The 24,297-nt window shown below is 40.3% G+C and overlaps 1 protein-coding gene across 1 annotated transcript in view; it reads left to right on the forward strand.

Annotated features, from left to right (window-relative positions):
- Positions 1-24,297, forward strand: part of pcloa (piccolo presynaptic cytomatrix protein a) — a 568,528-nt gene that overhangs the window by 469,154 nt on the left and 75,077 nt on the right. Inside the window, exons 20-22 of the mRNA XM_043713231.1 lie at positions 8,272-8,452; positions 11,393-11,587; positions 21,597-21,671. Of these exons, the coding sequence (XP_043569166.1) occupies positions 8,272-8,452; positions 11,393-11,587; positions 21,597-21,671 (451 nt within the window). The remainder of the gene's footprint in view (positions 1-8,271; positions 8,453-11,392; positions 11,588-21,596; positions 21,672-24,297) is intronic.

Consider the following 24,297-nt stretch of genomic DNA (forward strand, 5'->3'; position numbering starts at 1 on the left):
TCAATGACCATTTATCCTACACTATTCCATTATCATCCATATATTCATCCAGTGATCATTTAAATGCCCTGAAAATTGGCGACTCTACTACTTGTTGCAGGTAGGCCATTTCATGCCCTTACTACTCTCTGAGTAAAGAAATTACCCCGAATACCTGTCATATATCTATCACCCTCAATTTAAAGCTATGTCCCCTCATTGTTAACCATCACCATTGTAGGAAAAAGGCTCTCACTGTCCACCCTATTTAATCCTCTGATCATCTTATATATCTCTATTAAATCACCTCTGAACCTTTTTCTCTCTAATGACAACAGTCTCATGTCCCTTAACCTTTCCTCATAAGACCTACCCTCCATGCCAGGCAACGTCCTGTTAAATCTCCTCTGCACCCTTTCCAATCCTTTTTATAATGCAGCGTCTGGAATTGTATGCAATACTCCAAGTCCAGAGTTTTGTACAGCTGCAACATGACCTCATGGTTCCGAAATTCAATCCCTCTACCAGTGAAGCTTAACAAACTGTATGCCTTCTTAACAACCCTATCAACTTGGGTGGCAACTTTCAGGGATCTATGCATGTGGACACTGAGATCTCTCTGCTCATCTGCACTATCGAGAATCTTACCATTAGCCCAGTACTCTGTATTCCTGTACTCCTAGGAGAAAGTGAGGTCTGCAGATGCTGGAGATCAAAGTTGAAACTTTATTGCTGGAACAGCACAGCAGGTCAGGCAGCATCCAGGGAACAGGAGATTCGACGTTTCGGGCACAGGCCCTTCTTCAGGAATGAGCAGAGAGTGTTCAGCAGGAGAAGATAAAAGGTAGGGAGGAGGGACTTGGAGGAGGGGAGTTGGAAATGTCTTCTTCTTGACCTCTCCGCCTCCATCCTACTCCCACCTATCACCCTCACCTTGACCTCTTTCCACCTATCACATTTCCAACGCCCCTCCTCCAAGTCCCTCCTCCCTACCTTTTATCTTCTCCTGCTGAACACTCTCTGCTCATTCCTGAAGAAGGGCCTGTGCCCGAAACGTCGAATCTCCTGTTCCCTGGATGCTGCCTGACCTGCTGTGCTGTTCCAGCAATAAAGTTTCAACTTTGATATCCAAATGAATCCAACAAGAACTGGACCAAGCATATGTGGTACTCATAATCTTCTTCATCCTAAGTATACGCATGATTTTACTACAACTGCTAAGTATTTCATCAGTAATATTTTCAGCAACATAACACAAAACATCGCAGATAAGAAAAACTGCAGCATATTAACATGCCAAATTTCCCCTAAAGTAAATGCATTAAAATTCCATCAAATTTGACAATATTGTTATGTATTTGGCTTTAAGGGGTTAACACGTAGGGGGTTCCATACAACAGCCAAGCAGGGTGAGATCAATAGTTGTGATGTTGAGAAGATATGCTCTTCTTCATTAGGGTAAATAAAACCACAGAAAGTAGACAAAATCAAACACAAAATATTGCTGAGGAAAGGAGTGAACAAAGACAGAAATGGGAACTATTTAAATGTAAATCTATGATTCGCTCCAGTAATAATATCTAACAATATTCAATATCTAGGATCATACCAAAAGAGTACTTTGAAGTATTAAAGGGATTTTCTGCTATCTAGTGATCTCTGAGGCATGAAGTTTCCCTTTCTTGATATGTGCAAGATCAAGACAAACACTAGGCATACAGTAACAGTGATATCACCGCAGGGAGTTGGCAGCCAATTACACTGAAGTATTCTCAAACAGCAAATCAGAAAGTAAAATGCAGTAAAATCTTCTACTCAATTAAAATTTCCACAGAGTAAATACAAATCATCAGTGATACACATGGGATTAAAGTAGCTGAAATATCATAACTTTTTTTTAAATTTGAAAAAAACATTATTGCCATAATAATGGCAAAAAAGCATCCCAGTGATATAACATTAGATTTCTATGAGTAACTATTGAGTTATTAAAATTAAATTGCATTTATATAGTAACTGTTATGGCCACAGAAAGATCCAAAATGCTTTACAGCCAATAAAGTACTTTGGAAGTACAGTCAGTGTTGACACATAGCAGGCAATTTACATGGTGTACAGGGACTGGATGTCCATGGTGAAGATGAGGCGTTGGGGACCGGGGAAGCGGAAATCCTGGAGGAGGTGGAGGGCGTGGGTGGTGTCATTCCTGTACTCCTTCCAAAGTGAATCACCTCACACTTTTCCACATTCAACTCCATTTGCCACTTCTCAGCCCAGTTCTGCAGCTTATCTATGTTCTCTGTAACCTGCAACATCCTTCTGCATTGTCTACAACTCCACTGACCTTACTGTCATCCACAAATTTACTAACTCATCCTTCTACACCCTAACCCAGGTCATTTATTAAAATGACAAACAGCAGTGGACCCAAAACTGATCCTTGCAGTACACCACTAGTAACTGAACTCCACTATGAACATTTCCCATCAACCATTTCCCTCTGTCTTTTCTCAGCTAGCCAACTTCTGACCCAAATCGTTAAATCACCCTCAATTTCATGCCTCTGAATTTCCTGGAATAACCTATTGTGGGGAACCTTATCAAATGCTTTACTGAAATCCACATACACCACATCAACCACTTTACCCTCATCCACCTGTTTGGTCACCTTCTCAAAGAACTCAAGTTTGTGAGGCACAACCTACCCTTCACAAAACAATGTTAACTATCCCTAAACAACTTGTTCTTTTCCAGATGATTATAAATCCCATCTCTTATAATCCTTTTCAACACTTTACCCACAACTGATGTAAGGCTCACCCATCTATAATGACTAGGGTTATCTCTCCTCACCTTCTTGGACAAGGAAACAACATTTGCTATCCTCCAGTCTTCTGGCACTATTCCTGTTGACAATGATGACATAAAGATCAAAGCCAAAGGCTCGGCAATCTCCTCCCTGGCTTCCCAGAGAATCCTGGGATAAATTCCATCTGGCCCAGGGGACCTATCTATTTTACACTTTCCAGTATTGCTAACACCTCCTCCTTGTGAACCTCAATCCTGTCTAGTCTAATAGACTGTAGCTCAGTATTTTCCTCAACCACATTGTCTTTTTCCTGTGTGAATACTGACAAAAAATATTCAGTTAGCATCTCTCATATCTCTTCTAACTCCATGCACAACTTCCCACTACTGTCCTTGACAAGCCCTAATTTTACTCTAGTTATTATTTTATTCCTGACTTACTTATAGAAAGCTTTAGGGTTTTCCTTGATCCTACCTGCTAAGAACATCTCATGACCCCTCTTGGCATCTTAGCTCTCTCTTTAGGTCCTCCCTGGCTAACTTGTAACTCTCAAGTGCCCTAACTAAGCCTCACGTCTCATCTTTACATAAGCTCCTTCTTCCTCTTAACAAGAGATTCAACTTCTTTAGTAAACCATGATTCCCTTGCTCAACCACTTCCTCCCTGCCCAACAGGTACATATTTATCAAGGCCACACAGTAACTGTTCCTTGAAGAAGCTCCACATTTCAATTGTACCCATCCTCTGCAGTTTCCTTCCCCATCCGATGCATCCTAAAGCTTGCCAAATCACATCATAATTGCCTTTCCTCCAGCTATAACTCTTGCCTTGCGGTATATACCTATCCCTTTCCATCGCTAAATTAAACTTAACCAAATTGTGGTCATTATCATCAAAGTACTCACTTACCTCCAAATCTAACATCTGGCCAGGTTCATTACCCAGTTCCAAATCCAATGTGGCCTCGCCTCTTATTGGCTGATCTACGTACTATCTTCAATGTTTGATGCCATCTCTCCAGTGCTCCCTGCAATTCTGGAATATACGCAGTAGATTTGAATAGCTTTATTCCCAAGTTATCCATAAAGTCCTTGAATAGTTTGACTGTGAAGTTTGATCCTTGATCTGACTAGATCTCTATTGGTAGTCCGTATCTAGTAAAGAAATTAAGTAATTCTTCTACAACCCTTTTAACTGTGATGCTGAGTAATGGAATTGCCTCTGAAAATCTCGTCGACACATCCATTATTGATAATAAATATTTTAATAGTTAATAAATAAACCCACTTTTTGTTTGAGATCGGGAATCTACACAATCAATCAAGACTGTTGTGAAAGGTTCCTAAAATGCTGGAATAGGTATTAAAGGTGCAGGTTTTATTACTGCCTGTGGTTTTCTGATTAACTGACATGTACGACACATCTGGCAAAATTCAACTACATCTTTGTAGTCCAGACCAGTAAAAATGCTTTTGTATTTTAGCCTGTGTTTTCCTCACCCCTAAATGACCTCCAAGAGATAACTCATGTGCCATTCACAGCATCTCCTTTCTATACTCTGCTGGCAAAACAATTTGATGAATCTCTGCCCTTGTCTCATCTGCTTGAATGTGTGATGGTCTCCATTTCCTCATTAAGACATCATTAAGACACAGGAATGCATTCATTTTCTTTCTTTGTAAATGCTTTTTGATATAACTGTTTTAACTCATCTTTTTGCTGTAATTCAATCAGCTTAGTAGAGCTAAAGATACTGGCATGTTTACCTATTTGCTCCTTCTCTGTTCCACTTATCTGATCAAAGAAAATTTCTGATAACTCTATGTCAGCTTCCTTAAGGTTTCTTTTTTGCCCTGTTGTAAGTTCTCCTTATGATCTTCACTGAGATCTGCCTTTCCCTTTCTACATGAGGATTTCTCTTTGCCCCAATTTCTATCCCTCATGGACTGAAATTGATTCTGGAAGACAAACCGAGTTTTATGGACCTGCTCATAATCATCAGCCACTTCAGCTGGTAACCTTGCTGTTTTAACTCTCTGCTCTTCCACATGAGTTTGCATTACTTCAGGCAGTGAATTTTTGAATTCTTCCACAATAATTACCTCTCTAAGGGCAACATAGGTTTGCTCGATTTTTAAAGTTCTTGTCCATCTATTCAAATTACTCTGTTTGATCCTTTCAAACTCAATAAAGGTTTGACCAGGGTCCCTCCTTAAATTCCTGAAAATTTGTCTATCAGCTTCTGGTACAAGCTTACATACACTTAAAAATGGCTTTTTTCACCTCCTCATACTCTCCAGATACCTCCTCTGATACAAATGTGAATGCCTCACTAGCCCTCTCTACAACTTTCATTTGGATCAACAAAACCCACATTGGCACTGGCCACTGCATTTGTTTAGGCTCCTTTTTAAATGAGATGAAAAGGTCTTCCACATCCTTCTCATCAAATTTAGACAATGCTTGAACATACTTAAACAGCTTCTCACTAGGCTTCTGACTACCAGGGGCTTGCTCATCCTCATTCTTTTCCTCACTAAGCATCCCCTCAGCCTCTCTGTCCAGCCTTTTTCCTTTTTAAGTGTCAGTTTTTGAAGTTCAAAAGCTCTCTCTTTTTCTCTCTCTTCTGCTGCTCTCTTTTCTTTCTCTGCTGTCTCTTTTTCCCTCTCCTGCTTTTAATCGTAACTCAAACTGTTTTATTTCTGCTGCCCTTTCCTTATCTCTCGACTCCAATTCAAGCTGCTTCATTTGCAATTGAATTCTTCCCATCTCTATAGATTCTGATGGTTTCTCCAGCAAGAATAAATGCTGAGCTACTGCTGTAATTATCTCTCCTTTCCTCAGAGAAGCAGGCAGTTCCAATTCCAGCTTCTCTGCTAATTCTTGCAACTTGTTTTATTCACTTTTTGCAAAACTTCCAAAGTTACTGCATCCACATTCAGAAAACTTTTGGCGACTGAAAGAGCCATTACTATTCTAAGCTTTGTCTAACCAACCAAACCAACATCTGACCTAAAGACACGGGCACCTACCACTCACTGTTTAAAATCCTGCAAAGAGCATCCAATCTGTTATGGACTAGGCTAGACCAATACATTCTTCAACAGGCAGCCCCAGACCATAACTTTGCAATTTGTTTTGGTAAGTGCATAGTGAAAATTATCCAGAGTAAAATGGCCAGGTTGACTATTAGATTTTAAAACAGACAAAAATTTATTCACATAATTACATAATGAAACATAAAGAACAGAATAAAGAATGCCTACAGAACTCAACTTATCCAACTAGACTTATCCGAATATACAGAACAGTCCCAATGAGCAAACTCCCTTTAAAAACCAGTATAAATGGAACACATGCCCACAGGTAGAAGTTGAAAGGCAAAAAAGAGAGAGCAAGTTTTCACACAGCTCCCTGGTGAACTTCCCAGTTCAAGACTGAGCTAAATCTGCTCAGCTCAGCTCAACTAAAGAGCTGACCACTCCCCTCTCTTTATACAGATCACTTCTAAAGCATGATCACTTTGTCCTAAAGTCTCATCTGTTTACATATAAACAAAAGGCCTCTCAAAATCTTTTTCATCTCTGTACCAAACCAGACTGATCGCAGCACTGCCCGGTTTATTGCCCGTCTGTAAAAAGAAAATCAAGGACCGAGTCTCCTTGAGCTAAGGAACAGCTTTTAGGGAAAAAAGGGACTAGCTTTGTGATACCCTGCTCTACCCATGTCTCCAAAATGGCCACAACATTGATGTTCCAGGTATCAACTCATGCTGCACGTTCTCCCACATTATTCTGGATGCTCCTGGTGTTGAAGTAGACACGCTTCAATCCACCTTCCTGCCTGCCGGTACACTCCTGCGACCTTGAAACCTTATTCAGGACCTCACTCCTCTCAACATCCTGTACACTGGAGCTACAATTCAGGTTCCCATCCCCCTGCTGAATTAGTTTAAATTAGCACACATTTCCCCCCAGGAAATCGGTACCCCTCTGGTTCAGGTGTAGACCATCCCATTTGTAGAGGACCCACCTACCCAGAATGAGCCTCAATTACCCCGGTATCTGAATCCCTCCCTCCTGCACCATCCCTATAGGCATGTGTTCAACTGCTCCCTCTCCCTATTCCTCATCTCACTAGCACATGGCATGGGTAACAAACTGGAGATGATAATTCTGTTTGCTCTAGCTCGAAGCTTCTACCTTACCTCCTTGCATTTCTACCTTAAATCCCCATCTCTTTTCCTAACTATGTTGTTGGTGCCTATGTGGACCACGACTTGGCGCTGCTCCCCCTTCCCCTCAAGGATTCCAAAAACATGATCCGAGACATCACAAACACTGACACCCGGAGGCTACACACCTGCTGTGAGTCTGTTTCATTTCCACAGAATCTCCTATCTGTCCCCCTAACTATGGAGTCAGGTGAAGTTTTCAAATTTACAAAAGCTATGAACAGAATGGATATGCAGAAACTGTTCCCACTCATAAATAGATCAAAAATTAGATGCACAGATTTAAAGTGATTTGCAAATGAAGCAAATGCGAGGTGAGAAAAGACTCTCTCACTCAGTATGAAGTTTGAGTTTAGACTGCACTGCATGGAAGAGGCGGGTTCAATTGATTCATTGAGAGGGAATTGATTTTTTTTAAAAATAGGAACAAAATACAGGGTTACAGGAAAAGGCAGGAGATATACATTAAAGTGGTCTGAAAGCTAATGCAGACTTTATGAGCCAAATGGCCTCCTTTTGCATGCAAACATTTTGTGATTAGTTTAAGGAACATGGGAATTGGAAGCTGGAGTTAGTCATTCAAGCCTGCTCTGACATTATTTCTGATCATCTTCATCGCAGCCATTTTCCTGCACTGTCCTCACATCCCTTGTTTTCTTTAATATCTCGATCTATATTGGTCTTTGTCCTGAATGCATCCAATGTCATAGTCTCCTCGGAAAATCCCAAAGGTGCAGACCGGGGTGAAGGGGGAAACTATTCTTGTTGGTGAAGGGAGAAAAAAACAAAGGAGACAGACTTAAGATGATTGCCATTGCAATTTTTGACACTGAGAAAAGCAATTTCAGTCAGCAATGTCTCATTTCTACAATGTACCTGCCTGACACTGGTGATGGCAGCTTCAATTGAGATGTTTAAAAGACAGTAATTGATAATTTTTTGAAGAGAAAATATTTGCAGGTCAATAGAGAAGGTCAGGGGAGTGGTTGAGATTCTGTTGCATTGGACAAGTACACACATGAGAGACTGACTGGCCTCCTTCTGGGTCTTACATATTCAATCTTTCTATGCTTCTCAGCCAACAATGATCCAATTATATTCTCAATACAAAGCCTTGTTTTAATTCCTGGTTCCATCCTTAATTATCACTTAAATAAATATAACTAATTACAACAAGCTCTGATTTAATAAATAACCTCCAAGCAAAGCAGTGGGCTCATATTTTTAAGCTTTTCCATCTTATTTTTAGGTGCTGATTGACTTGTCTAATTCCTCACATTTTGATAACACACTGAGATGGTATCCCCTGAAGGAACAGGCTGAAAGTATTGACCACGCAAGGTCCCATTCTGGACAAAACAGCCAGCAGTCACCAAAGCCCTCAGTTATTAAGAGTCGGAGCCATGGTATCTTCCCAGATCCATCCAAGGGTACGTGATGTTCACTTTTCATGAAATGTTTATGTAATTCCTTCTTTATCAATGCCTCTGGTCATCCAAGGGTCAACACCCATTGCACAGGAGGAGGAGTCTGTGTTTAATTTACTGCTTAATAAAAGTAACCGGGATGAACATTGATTTGTAGATGAAAGTACATCCTAAACAATGAAGCGATCACTCATTTTGTGACTAGATGGAGGATAAGTTGTAATTCCAGTATTCAGGAGGGTATTGAAGAAGTTGATCATATCTAAAAACATTTCCTGTTTTAAATGTAATACAAATGAAATGTAATAAAAAGATATTGAGATTCACTTTTGGGTTTTTGAGTGGAAGGTCAAACAAATTATCTGAGTTCTGAGGAAACAAAATTTGCTTTCGTTGCGACAGCATCAGACATTTTTTAGCCAGTTGATGTAGTCTGGTTCAGTACCTTTGAGGAATCCAGTCACAATGGCTGAAGTAATTTATAAATAATATTACATTAAGAACATGGACAAAGCAAAGGAGTCAAAATTTAAATTGTTGCTCATATGACAATGTTGATGCTAACAAATTTGATACTTCAATTTTTTGTCAACTTGTTACAAAAAAAAAGTCTTTTTATGGTTTTGCTGTAAGAAGAACCTTAATGATCGAGAAAAGAAAATATTCTTTTGGCCTTCTCCAACCCAGTTCAGGATCTTTCAAATTCCCTCACTCCTGTAGCATGAGCAATCTTCATATTATTATTGATAGTTTGAGTTCATTTTCAATGTAAGTTGCATCTGATATTGTTTGACATTTTCTTCCACTCCCAGCTAAATGTGCAAGTATTTCCTCTATTAATATCCCGGATTTAATAATAACTCAAACATGTCCCTTCCTGTGATTTTGATGCATGTTGAATCACAGATTAAAGAAAAATCCTACAGTGACTAGTGATTATCAGAAAACATTTTTCAAATATAATGGAAATACAAATGATAAAATATAACTGATGATGGCACTCTGACATCTGTAGAGATTGAGACAAGATTTCAGACAAGAATGAGTGTGGAAAAAAAGAAATCATAGACACTACATTGGAGAGCTTTGGAATGTACAGATGTAAATAAAAGAGTGTGACAGTACATTTGGAGTGCGAGACCCCTACTTAGGGAAAAGAAACCAACAGCCTCAGACATGTTGAATGTGTGGAAACTCACAGCCCAGACGGTTCTAAGGAGTGGCACCTAATTATGTGAGCAGCAGTATCAGCCTCAAGCACAGAATAATACAATTTGCATTCCTGCCATTTCTAACCCTAACCCTAACCATACTGCAGGCTCAGCAATGAACATACAGCTGTAATCACATTACCAAGAATCTTTAGGGCAACATTTCTTCTGATTTTCTGCCTCTTAGCTTTGAGTAGCAAGCAAATATATTTACATAATAAAACTAAGAACTGTGGATGCTCAAGATCAGAAATAAAAACAGCAGATCTGGCAACAGAGAAAGCATAGTTCACATTTCAAGGCTAGTGACTCTTAATCACTTACCTTCATGGTGGAATCAATGTATTGCCTTAAGTTTGGTGAAGAAAATAAGTTTAGAGAGCAGCACATGCTCCTTCGGTCTTGTTAGGTGGCATTGGTTATGACAAGGTGTTTCATGATTGCCTTTGTTAGGAATAGGATTATATTTCATTCTGTGGACACTAACAGTTGCATACTCAAGGAATGCTACACTCCGAGAGCTGCAATCTTTTGAATGAAACCTTCAATCAAAGTTCCATCTGTACCCTCAAGTGGACAAGAACAATCCCACTACACTATTCTTAAGAGCAATACTGGAATTTCTCTCAGGATCATCCTTCAGTCATCATCACCAAACAATCTGTTTATCAAATTACTGTCACATTGCGGTTTTGAGGAAGCTTTCTGCATGCTAATTATATTACAATATCAGCTCCAGCTCACTGGCTATGAATGTTTTGGGACATCACAAGTTTGTGAAATGCAAGTATTTTATTCTTTCTACTTCATCAAAACATCTGACCGACTTACTTCAATAAAACACCCTTTACCTAATCTATTTTAAGGAAAACATTTGTAATTTTTACAACAACTTCTTATAACTGAAGTCCCTCATCACTGATACCATCCAGAAAATATGTTCCAATGCCTTCACAACTTAATAAGAATAAAGAATATTTTTTTCAAAAACAATTATTTCATGTGATCTCCTGCTTGTTTCTTTTCTATGTACTTGATCTTACACATGCAAAATAAAGCTGTGTCCATCAGAACTAACATTCAAACTGACATTTCCGATGTTAAAACAATGATGTGAATCTGGGTTCAATGGATGTGTGTAATTGTCAACATTTGATCGTGGAACCTATTAGCTCTAGCTGACTGGTATTTAGTGCTTCTCACCTGCAGGTTGGACCTGGTTAAATTTCTGATGTTGAGTTTACAACATCTGTCCTCAGTAGAGTCATTTCTTTGCTGAATGGGTCGTCAAGCGTTAATGCTATTTAAGATTTACAATGTTTTCAAATTGATAAGTTTTCCCTATATCTAACTGTTCCTACAATAAAATACAGATCTTCACCAGATTAAAGCTTCTGCAGTAAAGACATGCATTTACATTATGGTGATTGTTTGAATTCGAACAGACATGGAGTCTGTAAGCACAGGGTTTAGATTAGAGTGGTGCTGAAAAAGCACAGCAGGTCAGGCAGCATCCGATGAAGGGCTTTTGCCTGAATCGTCGATTTTCCTGCTCTTTGGATGCCCTCATAGAGAAAGTGGCTGAAATGGAGGCAGACCTAACTCACAGATTACTTTAATATTTCTGTTATCCAATGACAGAGTAATTGTGTAAAGATTGGAATACAGAAAATAAACCACTGAAAATAAATGTCATGACAACTACATTCATCACTGATATTTGTTCCACCAGAAATGCACGTGGCCACCATTGAGAAATCCCAGAGCAGTCCTGCCAGCTCAAAATCTTCTTCAGAAGGACATTTACGTTCTCATGGGCCATCTCGAAGCCAAAGCAAAACCAGTGTCACCCAGACCCACCTGGAAGATGCTGGGGCCGCCATTGCTGCAGCAGAAGCAGCCGTGCAGCAGCTCCGACTCCAGCCAAGTAAACGACGCAAATAACTTCCTCAGCATGGCAGCTTAACATTCATCTGTTGCCTTTTGTCTGAACTCCCTTAACTTTCTGAGCCTCTGTTAATCCAGTTTTTTTTTCAGTTCACTCCTATCGTTTGCATCATCTGCTCACCGTATGTAGCCGTACCTCTCTGTGAATCGTATTTATACATCACTGATCATTTTCCTATAATTGTGACTTTTCATTTGGGATAAGGCAGTGAAACTGGCTGTTCCTCTATTGTTAGTCCCTCAACCAAAGCAACCAGTTATGTAGATGTGAATTTGAACAAAATATCTGATGGGTGACATAAACCTTCACATCAGTTTCCATTTTATTAGTAATAACACTCATTATTAGTTACTCTACTGATTAATGTACCCACAGAGTGTAATTTTAATAATTTAAATTTTTTTGCTCCCTGTTATTGAGTGTTTTTCGTTCATGCACCTGCTACACGATTGCTAGAAGTAACATTCTGAGCAACAAAAGAGGTGTTCAGCAACTGTTAATCCATTTGACACTGCTGTGATCTCTGTCACTTGCTTCCAGCTGTCACAATCCAGATAATCCTAAACTGGTTATTGCAGACCTAGATCCATATCCAATAATGCCCTGAACATGTGAACAAACAGAAATAAGCCATTTGGCCGAGTCTTTCTCCCATTCAGTACGTTTGAGATGGAACTGACTGGAACCTCAAATCCATGTTCTTGTCTATCCTCGATAACCTTTCACCTTATTGCTTAGCAAGAATCTATTTATCTCTACCTTAAAAATAATCAAAGACTCTGTTTTCTCCACCTTTTAAGGAAGAGAGTTTCAAAATCTCTGATCCCTTGATAGAAAAACAAGCCTCATCTTTGGTTTAAATGGCTGATCCTTTACATTTAAATAGTATCCCTAGTTCCCATTAGGGGAAATATCTTTTCCAAATCCACCCTTCAATTAAACCACCTCTTATTCTTCTAGACTTCAGTGAATGCCTAAACTGTCCACGTTTTCCTCATAAAATAATCCATCCATTCCACATATTACTTGAATAAATCTTCTCTGAACTGTTTCTAAATCATTTGCGTCCCTTCTTGGATAAAGAAACAGACATTGTCAACAGTACTCCACAACTGAACAACCTCACTACTTTTGTATTGAACTCTCATTATGAGCAATTGCATTGTATTAGTTTTCCTATTTACTTACTGTACCTTCATGCAAGCCATTGTAGTTTATTCATAGATCACCCTATTCCCCTACATCTCAGATCTTTTCAACATCTCAATATTTTGATAACATATTTATTTTCTGTGCTTCCTACCAAAATAGTAAATTTCATATTTCCCCACATTATATACCATTTGCCAGATCTTTACTCCCTGACTTAACCTATCGATATCACTATGTCGCCACCTTAGCCCTCTTCATAGCTTACTTTTCCACTTACCTTTTGTTTCTTCAGGAAATTTAGCAATGATACCCTTCATTCCTCCATCTAGGTCACTTTTACGAGTTGTAAAATGTGGAGGACCTAGCACTGATCCCTGTAATACGCTGTCATTACAACTTGCTAACCTGAAAAGTACCAATTTATTCCTAGTGTCTGGTTCCTGCGAGTCAGTCAATCTTAAATCCATGTCAAAATATTACCCCCATCATCATGAGCCAAAACTTTTGATGTGGCACTTATTAAATGCTGATTCTCCTTTATCCACAACACATATTTCTTCATCAAAGAACTCCAATAAATTGCCTAAACTTAATTTCCTTTTCACAAAATGAAGTTGACACTCTCTAATTAACATGAACATTTTCTCGTGTCACATTATAACATCCTTAATATTAATTTCTAACATTTTCCCAATGACAGATGTTAAGCTAACTGGTCTGTAGTTCCTTGCTTTCTGTCTCCCTCTGTTTTTTGAATAAAGCAGTTGCATTCACTATTTTCCAACATAATGGAACCTTCCCAATCTTGAAAATAATAATGCTAAGAAATAATAATTGAAATAATAATTATGATTCATGATTATTAAAATCGATTAAAAATTAATTTTAAAAATTTCACTTTTATATGTCAAGCTCAAACAAACTATATGCAGAGCTTTGAGAATTTGCTATCTGTAGACGAAAAGTGAACGGATTCATAGCACGTTCAATGTGAATGTTAATAAGCACAACAATCCACCTTAACCTTATTGAACAGCTGTGCAGTTAGCATCATGGCTGTGTTCCCTGCAATTAGGTAGATTCACCATGCAAAGCACACCTGCTTGATACAATTGGCGTATCCATTTCTCCTTTCACAAATTACCTTAAATTGCAAAATGTAATATATCATACCTTGTATAATCATTCAGTCATGCAGAACTTGATAATTATTTAAACTTTGAGAAAACATGTTTTAAATTCATTTTGCCCTCATCAGGACAATTCACTAGAGTACCAATTAAATGGGAAACTGAACATTTATACTGTATGGCAACTTTCAAGGATCTATGTACATGGACACCAAGATCTCTCTGCTCATCTACACTACCAAGAGTCTTAACATTAACCCAGTACTCTGCTCTCCTGTTACTCCTTCCAAAATGAATCACCTCACACATTTTGCATTAAACTCCATCTGCCACCTCTCAGTCCAGCTCTGCAGCTTATCTATGTCCCTCTGCAACCTACAACATCCTTCGGCACTATCCACAACTCTACCGACCTTAATGTCATCCACAACTGTCATACCCCATCCTTCTACACCCTCATCCAGGTCATTAATAAAAATTACAAACAGCAGTGGACCTAAAACCGATTCTTCGGGTACACCACTAGTAATTGAATTCCAAGATAAATATTAGGCGGAAGTTAGACCTCATCTTCCACCTCAGCACTCTCCAACCCCATGGCATCAATGTGGATTTCACCAGTTTCCTCATTTCCCCTACCCCCACCTTACCCCAGTTCCAACCTTTCAGCTCAGCACCATCCTCATGACCCATCTCATCTGTCCATCTTCCTTCCCACCTATCTCCTCCACCCTCCCCTCTGATCTATCACCTTCCACCCATCTCCATCCACCTATTGCACTTTCAGCTACCGTCCCACCCAGCTCCAAACACCTCCCATTTATCTCTCCATCCCTGAGGCGCCCAGCCTCATTCCTGATGAAGGGCTTTTTGCCCAAACCATTGATTTTCCTGCTCCTCAGATGCTGCCTGACCTGCTGTGCTTTTCCAGCATCACACTCTTGACTCCAAGACGAATATTTCCAATCAACCACCACCCTCTGTCTTCTTTCAGCTAGCCAATTTCTGATCCAAACCACTAAACCATCCTCAATCCCGTGCCTCCGTATTTTGTGCAATAGCCTACCTTGGGGAATCTTATCAAACGCCTTCCTGAAATCCATATACACTACATTAATCACTTTACCCTCATTCAACTGTTTGGTCACCTTCTCAAAGAAGTCAATAAGGTTTGTGAGGCATGACCTAACCTTCACTAAACCGTGTTATCTATCCCAATCAACTATTCCTTTCCAGATGATTATAAATCCAATCTTTATTACATTTTCCAACATTTTACCCACAAGCGAAATAATGCTCACTGGTCTAATATTACCCCAGTTGTCTCTACTCCCCTTCTTGAACAAGGGAACAACATTTGCTATCCTCCAGTCTTCTGGAACTATTCCCGCAGGCAATGACGACATAAAGATCAAAGCCAAAGGCTTGGCAATCTCCTCCATCGCTTCCCAGAGAATCCTAGGATAAATCCCATCTGGGCCAGGGGACTAATCTATTTTTACACTTTCCAGAATTGCTAACACCTCGTCCTTAAGAACCTCAATCCCATCTAGTCTAGAAGCCTGTACCTCAGTATTCTCCTCGACAACATTGTCTTTTTCTTTGTGAATACTGATGTAAAATATTCATTTAGTGCTTCCCCTATCTCCTCTGATTCAACGCACAACTTCCCACTATAATGCTGGATTGGCCCTAATCTTACTCTAGTCATTCTTTTATTCCTGATTTATCTATAGACAGCCTTAGGGTTTTCCTTGATCCTATCCACCACCAACTTCTCATATCCCCTCCTAGCTCTTCTTAGCTCTCTCTTTCGGTCTTTCCTGGCTAACTTGTAACTCTCAAGTGCCCTAACTGAGCCATCACATCACATCCTAACATAAGCCTTTTTCTTCCTCTTGACAAGGGATTCAAGTTCCTTAGTAAACCACTGCTACCGTGCTCGGCAGCTTCCTCCCAGCCTGACAGGTACATACTTATCAAGGAACTGCAATAGCTGTTCCTAGAATAAGCTCCACATTTCAATTGTTCCCATCCCCTGCTGTTTCTTTCCCCAACCTATGCATTCTAAATCTTGCCTAATCGCATTATAATTGCCTTTCCTCCAGCTATAACTCTTGCCCTGTGGTATATGCCTTTCCATTGCTAAAGTAAACATAATCAAACTATGGTCACTATCACCAAAGTGCTCACCTACCTCCAAATTTAACACCTGGCTGGGTTCATTACCCCTATCCAATCCAGTGTGGCCTTGCCCCTTGTTGACCTTGTTGACTCTCCTGCACACAGTGGACAAAAACTGACCCATCTAAAGTATTTGAACTATAGTATTCCCACTCAATATTTGGGAAGCTAAAGTCCCCCATAACAATACCCTGTCATTTTCACTTCTATTGACAATCGTCTTTGCTATTCTTTCCTCTACACCTCTGGAACTATTCGGAGGCCGACAGAAAACTCCCCAAAAGTGACCTCTCCTTTCCTGTTTCTAATCTTAGCCCATACTACCTCAGTATGTGAGTTTTCAAATGCCTATCTGCTACCGTAATACTGTCCTTGACTAACAATGCCACACCACCCATTCACACACACCCCACCCTCTTTTACTATCTTCTTTGTTCTTACTTAAACATCTAAATCTCGGAACCTGCAACAACCATTCCTGCCCCTGCTCTACCCATGTCTCCGAAATGGCCACAACATTGAAATCCACAAACCAACCCATGCTGCAAGTTCACCCACCTTATTCCAGATGCTCCAGGCGTTGAAGTAGACACACTTCAAACCGAATTCTTGCTTGCCAGTGCCTTCTTCCAAACTTGAAACCTTATTTCTAACCTCACTACTCTCAACCTCCTATATACTTGTACAACTATTTAGGTTCCCCCTGCTGACTTATGATTCTGCCCGGTTTAAAATGTAAACAAACCCTGGCTTTAACTGTCAATGATCATTAACGGAATGCTCCATGGCAATGCCTCCACAAATCAGAGGCAATTTGCAAAGCAATTAGCAGTCCTTTCTCATCTAAATGTTGTCTTTTTATTCTACTGACTTGACATCTTTATGAATTGTCCTGATAAGTGCAAGACAAAAAGCTCTGTCAAGCTCTGTCAATTCTAAAAACTGGATGAGAAAAATTACCAGTTCAGAACTTTTTAAAGTAAGTCAGTCTTTTTTCACTTCAAAGTATTTTACATAAAGCACACATCAGCTGCTTTGTTGGACTGTATAACCAATTTCATAACCGGATCTTGGATATAATAACTCATTCTATGAGAAATACTGACACAAATTGATCAAGGATAGTCAGCATGGTTTTGTGAAGGGCAGGTCGTGCCTCACAAACCTTATTGAATTCTTTGAAAAGGTGACGAAGGAGGTTGATGAGGGGAAAGCGGTAGATGTGGAATATATGGATTTTAGTAAGGCGTTTGATAAGGTTCCCCATGGTAGGCTACTGCAGAAAATACGGAGATATGGCATTGAGGGTGAGTTGGAGGTTTGGATTAGGAATTGGCTGGATGGAAGAAGACAGAGGGTAGTAGTTGATGGCAAAGTTTCTTCATGGAGTGCCGTCACTAGCGGTGTCCCGCAAGGATCTGTTTTGGGACCATTGCTGTTTGTCATTTTTATAAATGACCTGGAAGAGGGGTTAGAAGGTTGGGTGAGCAAGTTTGCGGATGATACGAAAGTCGGAGGAGTTGTTGACAGTGAGGAAGCATGTGGCAGGTTACAGCAGGATATAGAGAAGCTGCAGAGCTGGGCAGAAAGGTGGCAAATGGAATTCAATGTAGCTAAGTGTGAGGTGATTCACTTTGGGAAGAATAACAAAAAGATGGGGTACGGGGCTAATGGACGGATACTTGGTAGTGTGGATGAGCAGAGGGATCTTGGTGTCCATGTACACAGATCTCTGAAAGTTGCCACCCAAGTAAATAGTGCGGTGAGGAAGGCATATGGCGTACTGGCTTTTATTGGTAGAGGAATTGAGTTCCGGAGTCCGGAGGTCATGATGCAGTTGTATAAGACTCTGGTACGACCGCATCTGGAATATTGTGTGCAGTTTTGGTCGCCATACTATAGGAAGGATGTGGAGGCACTGGAACGGGTGCAGAGGAGGTTTACCAGGATGTTGCCTGGTATGGAAGAAAAATCGTATGAGGAAAGACTGAGGCACTTGGGGCCGTTTTCACTAGAGAAAAGAAGGTTTACGGGTGACTTGATTGAGGTGTACAAGATGATTAGCGGGTTAGATAGGGTTGACAGTGTGAACCTTTTCCCCCCGTATGGAGTCGGGTATTACAAGGTGGCATAGCTTTAAATTAAGGGGGGGTAGATATAGGACTGAAGTTAGGGGTAGGTTCTTCACTCAGCGAGTCGTAAGTTCATGGAATGCCCTGCCAGCAGCAGTGGTGGACTCTCCCTCTTTATGGGCATTTAAGCGGGCATTGGATAGGTATATGGAGGATAGTGGGTTAGTATAGGTTAGGTGGGCTTGGATCGGCGCAACATCGAGGGCCAAAGGGCCTGTACTGCGCTGTATTCTTCTATATCTATATCTATATCTAAATTAGAGCTCTGTAGCAGTATCTCTAGCACTATATTTGTTGAAAACTAGAAGAAAAATGATTCCAGGCATTTGATAAGGTGATAATAATGAATGAAAGTGTACAAGATAGCACGCATTATCTTAGGATGAGGAAACCATTTGACATGGCCTTTCACTATTTACCCCTATCCAACACAGAATATATTGGTAATCATGAGATTGTGAACAAAACAACTTGCATTTAGATAGCATATTTTATGTGGTAAACTATCCCAGCTCATCTCACTTTGGGCATTATAAAGTGAGATAAGATACCAAGCTATATAAGGTAATATTAGGGTAAATGACCAAAACATTTTTCAGACAGATGTTTTTCAAGAGTGCTTTAAAGGATGAGAAAGAGCTAGACAGCTAGCAAGTTGTGTGGAATGTAGTCCAGAACTTAGCTAATATTAAAAAAAAACAAAGGATAAATGCTGGAGAAAGCTAGTAGGTCTAGCAGCAACTTCTTCAGAGTTCCAAGGAAGAATCATATCGGACTCACAATGTTAACTCTGTTTCTCTCCACGTGGATGCTGCTAAACTTGCTGAGTTCCTTCAGATTTCAGATTTACAGCATCTGCTGTACTTTGCTTTTATACCCAAATTTAGGAGTTGGGCAATTAAAGACATTACGAGAAAGTGAGGACTGTAGATGCTGGAGAGTCAGAGTCAAAAAGTGTGGCGCTGGAAAAACACAGCAGGTCAGGCAGCGTCCAAGGTGCAGGAGAGTCAATGTTTCGGGCATAAGCTCTTCATTAGGAATGTAAGTCAGCACTGGTGAAGCAATTAAAATCAGGGATGCTGAAGAGAATGGAAATACTGTACATGACTATAAAAAAGGAGTATTCAGTAAATTTGAGGATTGAGAGACTGGAGGGATGGACAGATATAGGGAGGGACAAGGACCTCGAGAAAGCAAGCATGAGATTTTTGAAATCAACCTGTTGTTTATTCTGGAGTCAGTACAGGTCAACAAATATACAGGTGGTAGTAAAATAAGACTTGGTGCAAAGTTTGTGAGAAGATTTGTAGCTCGGGTGCTCGTTGTTGTGGTTCTGTTCGCCGAGCTGGGAATTTGTGTTGCAGACATTTCCTCCCCTGTCTAGGTGACATCCTCAGTGCTTGGGAGCCTCCTGTGAAGCGCTTCTGCGATCTTTCCTCCGGTATTTGTAGTGGTTTGAATCTGCCGCTTCCGGTTGTCAGTTCCAGCTTTCCGCTGCAGTGGTCGGAATATTAGGTCCAGATCGATGTGCTTATTGATTGAATCTGTGGATGAGTGCCATGCCTCTCGGAATTCCCTGGCTGTTCACTGTTTGGCTTGTCCTATAATAGTAGTGTTGTTCCAGTCGAATTCATGTTGCTTGTCATCTGTGTTTGTGGCTACTAAGGATAGCTGGTCGTGTCGTTTCGTGGCTAGTTGGTGTTCATGGATGCGGATCATTAGCTGTCTTCCTGTTTGTCCTATGTAGTGTTTTGTACAGTCCTTGCATGGGATTTTGTACACTACATTGGTTTTGCTCATGCTGGGTATCGGGTCCTTCGTCCTGGTGAGTTGTTGTTTGAGAGTGGCTGTTGGTTTGTGTGCTGTTATGAGTCCTAGTGGTCGCAGTAGTCTGGCTGTCAGTTCGGAAATGCTCTTGATGTATGGTAGTGTGGCTAGTCCTTTGGGTTGTGGCATGTCCTCGTTCCATTGTCTTTCCCTTAGGCATCTGTGATGAAATTGCGGGGGTATCCGTTTTTGGCGAATATATTGTATAGGTGTTCTTCTTCCTCTTTTTGCAGTTCTGGTGTACTGCAGTGTGTTGTGGCTCTTTTGAATAGTGTCTTGATGCAACTTCTTTTGTGTGTGTTGGGGTGGTTGCTTTCGTAGTTCAGGACTTGGTCTGTGTGTGTGGCTTTCCTGTATACCTTTGTGGTGAATTCTCCGTTAGGTGTTCTCTGTACCTCTGTGAATCACTAGAGAGGAAGAAAAGGACAACCAACTCCCATTCCTAGACGTGATGGTACAGAGAACACCTAACGGAGAATTCACCACAAAGGTATACATTGCATGAAATTTTCCTTTACATTCCAGTGATTGGTTTTTCATCCAAAGTCCTGTTTATCATGTTTCATTTTTCAAATCCAGATGCTCGAGTACATAAATCAAGGATCCATATTGTGTTTTTCTAAAAAGCCTGTACTGTTCTTACCACCAATGGCAGTATGAAATTCATGTGATAAGAATATAGATCCCGATATTTAAGATTACTTACAGTGTGGAAACAGGCCCTTTGGCCCAACAAGCCCACACTCCTAACAACTTAGCCTGGCCAACTCACCTAACCTGCACATTTTTTTTTTGGATTGCGGGAGGAAACCAGAGTACCCGGAGGAAACCCACACAGACACAGGGAAAATGTGCAAACTCCACACAGAGAGTTGCCTGAGGCAGGAATTGAACCTGGATCTCTGGCGCTGTGAAGCAGCAGTGCTAACCACCGTGCCACTATGCCACCCACCAATATGATCCAAATAACTTGTTTTAAAAAGAAATTGCCTTTATCAGTATTGTATGCAGGTCAATGGTGGGTAATTAATCCATTAGATATACATATAATCATTGTTAGTAGGAACCCCATAAAGGACCAGAGTGATTACTGATATCAAATTATAATCATGTCCCATAAAGCACTTCATATAAAACCTACAGTTTGAGTTCATGTATATGTAGGGGTTCATTCATTAGAGATCTTCTTAATGCGTTTGACTTTATTAACTTTTATAACTCTGAATTTTGCATATAGGGCACTTTCCACATCAAAGCAATTTCTGAGCCAAATTAAGTGTAATCAAGTCTTGACAAAAGAACTGGCCAGTTTTAACTCCTTAATGCTGTGCATGATATATCTCTTTTTGGTGTTTACACAACTTATTTAAATGGAACACTTCTGTTTGCATGAAAAACACTTAAGCTGGTTCCATCTGAGGATACATACTCTGGGTTTCCATTTCACCCACACTGCCACAGCACATAAAAGCGGTCAGGCTCAGAGTCATGCCAGGAAGCACAGACACAGCATTGCAGGCGTCCCTATTCAAAGAACTCAGTCTGACAATCTGCCTTCACCAGCCAATGAGAACAAAGACCAAAGCCAACTTGCCATAAGGAAGGTGATGTCAGAAGGATCACCCAAGTCTGAGGGAGGTAAGATCAATATTTTGAAATGTTATGAAATATTATTCAAGATTATTCAAGAAGTTTGCAATTTTCTAAATGGGTCAGCAAGTATGCAAGATTTCTAAATATTTTTAAATGTGAATTGAATCATTGATTTAAAACATTTATCTCAGCTTAGTGACCTGCTCTAAATTAGTCAGAAATCACACGATTCTAGGTTGTATAGTTCAACAGGTCTATTTGAAATCACAAGCTTTCAGAGCATGCTCCTTAGTCAGGTGAACTTCTGATTTTGACCACCCCAGTCCAACACCGGCACCTCAACTTCATGCTCTGAATTAATAATGGAATTGCAGATATTATGTTTGCAAATGACTTGTCAATATACTTTGTAATGCTTCTTCCAAACATGCTCCAGTCTAGCAAAGAGATGAAGTGGATTCCTGCCAATGGAGGGTTGTTTTTCAGACTGGAGGCCTGTGACCAGTGGACTCCCACAAGAATTGGTGCTGGGTCCACTACTTTTCATCATTTATATAAATGATTTGGATGTGAGCATAAGAGGTACAGTTAGTAAGTTTGCAGATGACACCAAAATTGTAGGTATAGAGGACAGCGAAGAGGGTCACCTCAGATTACAACTGGATCTGGACCAGATGGGCCAATGGGCTGAGAAGTGGCACATGGAATTTAATTTAGATAAACGTGAGGTGCTGCATTTTGGGAAAGCAAATCTTAGCAGGACTTATACACTTAATGATAGAGTCCTAGGGAGTGTTGCTGAACAAAGAGACCTTGGAGTGCAGGTTCATAGCTCCTTGAAAGTGGAGTCACAGGTAGATAGGATAGTGAGGAAGGTTTTTTTTATGCTTTCCTTTATTGGTCAGAGTACTGAGTACAGGAGTTGGGAGGTCATGTTGTGGCTGTACAAAACATTGGTGAGGCCACTGTTGGAATATTGTGTGCAATTCTGGTCTCCTTCCTATTGGATAGATGTTGTGAAACTTGAAAGGATTCAGAAAAGGTTTGAAAGGATGTTGCCAGGGTTAGAGGATTTGAGCTATAGGGAAAGGTTGAATAGGCTAGGGCTGTTTTCCCTTTAGCGTCGGAGGCTTAGGGGTGACCTTATTGAGGTTTATAAAATCATGAGGGGCATGGATAGGATAAATAGACAAAGTCTTTTCCCTGGGGCCAGGGTGTCCAGAACTAGAGGGCATAGGTTTAAGGTGAGAGGGGAAATATATAAAAGAGACCTAAGGGGCAAATTCTTCATGCAGAGGGTAGTACATGTATAGAATGAGCTGCCAGAGGAAGTGGTGGAGGCTGGTACAATTGCAACATTTAAAAGGCATCTGGATGTGTATATGAATAGGAAGGGTTTGGAGGGATATGGGCCGGGTGCTGGCAGGTGGGACTAGATTGTGTTGGGATATCTGGTTGGCATGGATGAGTTGGACCGAAGGGTCTGTTTCCATGCTGTACATCTCTATGACTATGACTCTGTGACCATTATTTCATCAATCACATTGAAATTCTAAATCCTCCTGTGTTTGATTTGTTTTCTACCATCTTTTCTTTTACATTTTCTAAGTATTTCTTACACTCTGCTACATAGAAACATAGAAGAAAGAAGCAGGAGGAGGCCAGTTGGCACTTCAAGCCTGTTCCATCATCATCACGATCATGGCTGATTGTCCAACTCAATAGCCTGATCCTGCTTTCTCCCCATAACCTTTAATCCCATTCACCCCTAGTGCTATATCTAGCTGCCTCTTGAATACCTTCAATGTTTTGGCATCAATTACTTCTTATGGAAATGAATTCCACAGGCTCTCCAATCTTTGATATAATGTTTCTATCGGGACCTTGAGATCTCCTTCAGATAATCTGATTTTCGGATAATTGGTATTCAGATAATTGAGGTTGCTCTGTATTGTGAATAGCTGGGATCCTAGCACCGATCCCTCTGGAACCCCAATAGTCACTGCCTGCCAATTGAAAAGGACCCATTCTTTCCTACTCTTTGTTTCCTCTTTGCCAACCAATTTTCTTTCCACCTCAATACACTTTTCCCAATCCCATGTGCTTTAATCTTGCAGAATAATCACTTATGTGGGACTTTGTCAAACGCTTTCTGAAAGTCCAAGTATATTACATCAACTGGCTCCCCCTTGTCAACTCTACTGGTTACACCTTCATAGAATTCCAACAGATTTGTCCAGCATAATTTCTCCTTCATAAATCCATACTGACATTGTCCAATCCTGCTACTGATTTCTAAATGCTCCGCTTTAAAGTCTTGATAATGGATTTGAGAATTTTCCCCACTACCGATCTTAGGCTTACTGGTTTATAATTCCCTGGTTTCTTTCTACGTCCCCTTTTGAATATTGGAGTGACATTAGCTACCTTCCAATCTGGAGGAACTGTCCTATAGTTTGTAGAATCCTGGAAGATGACCATCAATGCATCCATTATTCTTACAGCCACTTCCATAAGTATTCTGGGATGTAGATTATCAGGTCCTAGGGAATTACCACCTTCACTCCTCTCAATTTTACCAGCATAATTTCTGTACTAATATTGATCTCCCTCAGTTCTTCCCTCTTACAAAATCTTGCATTCTCTAACATTTCCAATAAATGATTTGTGT

The sequence above is a fragment of the Chiloscyllium plagiosum genome, chromosome 23, assembly GCF_004010195.1.
Source record: "Chiloscyllium plagiosum isolate BGI_BamShark_2017 chromosome 23, ASM401019v2, whole genome shotgun sequence".
In the NCBI taxonomy this organism is placed as follows: domain Eukaryota; kingdom Metazoa; phylum Chordata; class Chondrichthyes; order Orectolobiformes; family Hemiscylliidae; genus Chiloscyllium; species Chiloscyllium plagiosum.